General features: G+C 41.1%; 1 protein-coding gene across 17 annotated transcripts in view; it reads right to left on the reverse strand.

Moving 5' to 3' along the window:
• Nucleotides 1–3254, reverse strand: part of Kmt2c (lysine methyltransferase 2C) — a 297069-nt gene that overhangs the window by 236450 nt on the left and 57365 nt on the right. For all 17 annotated transcript variants that reach the window (XM_029570484.1, XM_029570494.1, XM_029570489.1 and 14 more), the window contains one exon: nucleotides 2027–2115. In XM_029570484.1, coding sequence (XP_029426344.1) covers nucleotides 2027–2115 — 89 coding nt within the window. Of the gene's footprint in view, nucleotides 1–2026; nucleotides 2116–3254 lie in introns of those variants that run through there.

The following is a 3254-nucleotide window of genomic DNA, read 5'->3' on the forward strand; positions in this document are numbered from 1 at the left end:
AAAGAATTAAGAGAAAAAGAAGAGTTAGTAGCCAGAGGATTGAACTGGATTCTGGAAATGAAGTGGCAATTGTTACAGTAACTTTCTCGATAATTAGGGTAATATATAAACTGTAAGGACGTGTACCTGATGGACACTGGAGAGAGAACAAGAGTTTAGAAAACATTGGGAAGCCGATGGTCAAGGTACTGAACAAAACTCAAACACTGTAAGGGGAGAAGCATAGGAGAATAACATAGAAAGGAAAGCACCAAGTTGTCAGTGAATAAGAGAGACACTCAAAAAGAATGCCAAGCACAACAAAAAGTTCTGTTGGATAGCACTGTTTTAATGTAAATTATAAAGCGGTCATGTTGAAAATGACATTTAAAACTTTAAAAGAAGGCTAAGGAAGATGGTTCAGCGGTTAAGAGCACTTATTGCTCTTCCAGAGGACCCAAGTACCCATTTCAGCAGATCACAACTGCCTGTAACTCTAGCTCCAGAGTATCCAAAACCCAAGTCCCTATAAGCACCCATACATACATGTGGCAGACACATGCCCAGATACAGGAATATAAATAAAAATAAAACTTTTTTTTGAAAAGAGGGGAGAGAAGGAGAGTGGAGATTCTAAACCTCCAAGTTTCACTTTGCTAGTCTAACAAGACCCTATGGAAAGGATAGTGAGAACTGCAGAGTGTACAAAGACTTTCCAAGAACCACACAGGTATATAATATGTAATAACCATAAAGCATTTTCTAGAGAGTACTTTAAAAGGCAAAGCAAGGGACAGCGAGATAGCTCAGTGGGTAAAGATGCTTCTTGCCAAGTGCAATGCCCTGAGTTTGACCCCCAGAGCCACATGGCAGAAAGAGCGAACCAACCCCCATTAAACTGTCCTCTGACCACTCCGCCACACACAAACTGTAATAATAAAAATTAAAAACAAAGTTTTCACTTTTTCTCTGGCAACATCAAGATGATACTCATTGTGATGAACAGCAAACAAAGCAAGCAGAACACTGTCCAGAATTCATTCAGCTGCTGACAACACTGCCAGAGAGACTCCCTCATGAAGACATCCTCCGATCACAGCATGGCTCCATGACAACTTACTATCATTAACTCTAGACTTGGAGTGTTTGTATACCTTTTGCAGGTGCACAATGTACATCAGCATGTTGAAGACATCCAAAAGCTGGCCATTCCAGAAACTACTTGTCTAATCCTGGACTTCATAATATCATTTTTCTTCTTTTTTAATATTTTATTTATTATTTTTACTTTATGTGTACGCGTGTGTTGCCTGCATGTAGGTAAGTGCACCCATGTCGTGCAATGCCTGCGGAGGACAGAAGATCTGTCAGATCCCCTGGAACTGGAATTATAGACAGATGTTAGCTGCCATGTGGGTGCTGGGATTCAAACCCAGGTCTTCTGCAAGAACAGTCAGTGTTCTTAACTGCTGAGCCATCTCCCCAGCCCCCATATCATTTTTCTAATGAAGTATTTTTTTCCTCTACATACATATTAACAAAGTAAGCTTTGATTAAATACTTAATGGTTCATAAGCCAGAAATATACTGTGGCAAATCAAACTAAAGCATAAAATTAGTTTCTTTAAAAAAGTTGGAATGAGCCAGGCGTGGTGGCACATGTCTTTAATCCCAGCACTCGGGAGGCAGAGGCAGGCGGATATCTGTGAGTTCAAGGCCAGCCTGTATATGTATTGCGAGTTCCAGAGCTGGGGCTACAGGGAGACCCTGTCTCAAAAAGACCAAAAAAAAAAAAAGGTTGGAATGTTGCTTTCATAAAAGAAATATTCACATTTATAAAATAATTTAAACTAAATCAGGGCTAAAGGAAAAAAATTAAGAAAGAGACCTCAGTTTTTCACTCTAGACACCAAATAATTCAGGCACATGGAAGATTCAGTTGAGTATATAGACAGATGCTAAGACAGCACATGTCTGTACAAATGCTAGCTCAGTATAAGGGCAAGCACAAACTATGTATCTCTTCCACACTGTTAAGTTCCAATACCTGTTTCCACAATATTTTCTGTTTCCGTCGTCTCCAGTCCATCCATGCTGTCTTCATCTTCAACTGTAGATTTTCCTCTGCTTCGAGGCCTACAGCAAAGAAATAAATACATATAGTTAAGTACTAGAAATTTCTTCCAGTGGGTTTGAGATAGTTTCACTATTTAGCCCAGGCTGGCCTCAGGCTCTCAATCTTTCTGCCTCAGGCTCCCGAGCGCTGAGATCCAAAGCATGCACCATAGTGCCCAACTATCAAATTTTAAGGCCTGCACTATACACCATGATAAAGCAGAATTGAAAGGAATATAATTTTGGTGTTTTCCAGCATTATACCACATCAATAAATATTGAACATTTTCTTCCTTAAGCCTGAATATAAGGACAGAACCAAGTTAATACATATCCAGTACTGTTCTGGATCCTTCCCCTTCTTGAACTTTCAGTCTGCAGTAGCAGCTTTTAAATTCCTGATTCTGAAATTTTTTTTTTTTTTTTTTGAGACATGGTCTCCCTGTAGCCCCAGTTGGCCTGGAACTATGTAGACCAGGCTGGTCTCACAGAGATCCATCTGCCTCTGCCTCCCAAGGGTGGGATTAAAGGAGTATGCCACCATACCCAGCCTCAAGTTCTTTTCACTTTTTTTGTCTGCATGTATTTAAGGGCACCCATGCTTGCTATGTCTGCAGAGGCCAGGAGAGGGCAACATATTCTCTGGAACTGTTATGAACAGCTGTTAGTCACTATGTGGGCACTGGGAACAGAATCTGGGTCCTCTGTGAAAGCAGCCAGTATTCTTAACCCCTGAGCCACCTCTTCAGTCCCACAATTTCCACTTTTAAATAGGAGAGTAAGGCAGGAGATTCGTAAGTTGGATGCAGGTAGATGCAACATAGCAAAAGTCCTACATCTAGAGGGAGGGAGGGAGGGAGGGAGGATAGAGCTGGGAGGTGAGTATTGGTGTTCAGTTTGAAAGTGGCCTGGGCTATATGGTAAAATCCTGCCTCAAAAAATATCGCCCCAAAAGTGGTACTGTTTTTTTGAAATCTTGTATACATTTATGAACGAGAAACCAGCTTATGTGTATGTCTATTCCAATCTAAGAACAGCTAATTCCTGCTTGTGCAAAATTTCATTTCTGAACTGGGAGGGAGGGAGGGCATTGAGGCTTGGGGGGTGGCTAAGAAAACAAGTGCCTGAGGTTCAGTTCTCTTGTCTCTTCCCATGACTGC

The sequence above is a fragment of the Nannospalax galili genome, unplaced genomic scaffold (genome assembly GCF_000622305.1).
Source record: "Nannospalax galili isolate Female #2095 unplaced genomic scaffold, S.galili_v1.0 scaffold302, whole genome shotgun sequence".
NCBI classification, from domain to species: domain Eukaryota; kingdom Metazoa; phylum Chordata; class Mammalia; order Rodentia; family Spalacidae; genus Nannospalax; species Nannospalax galili.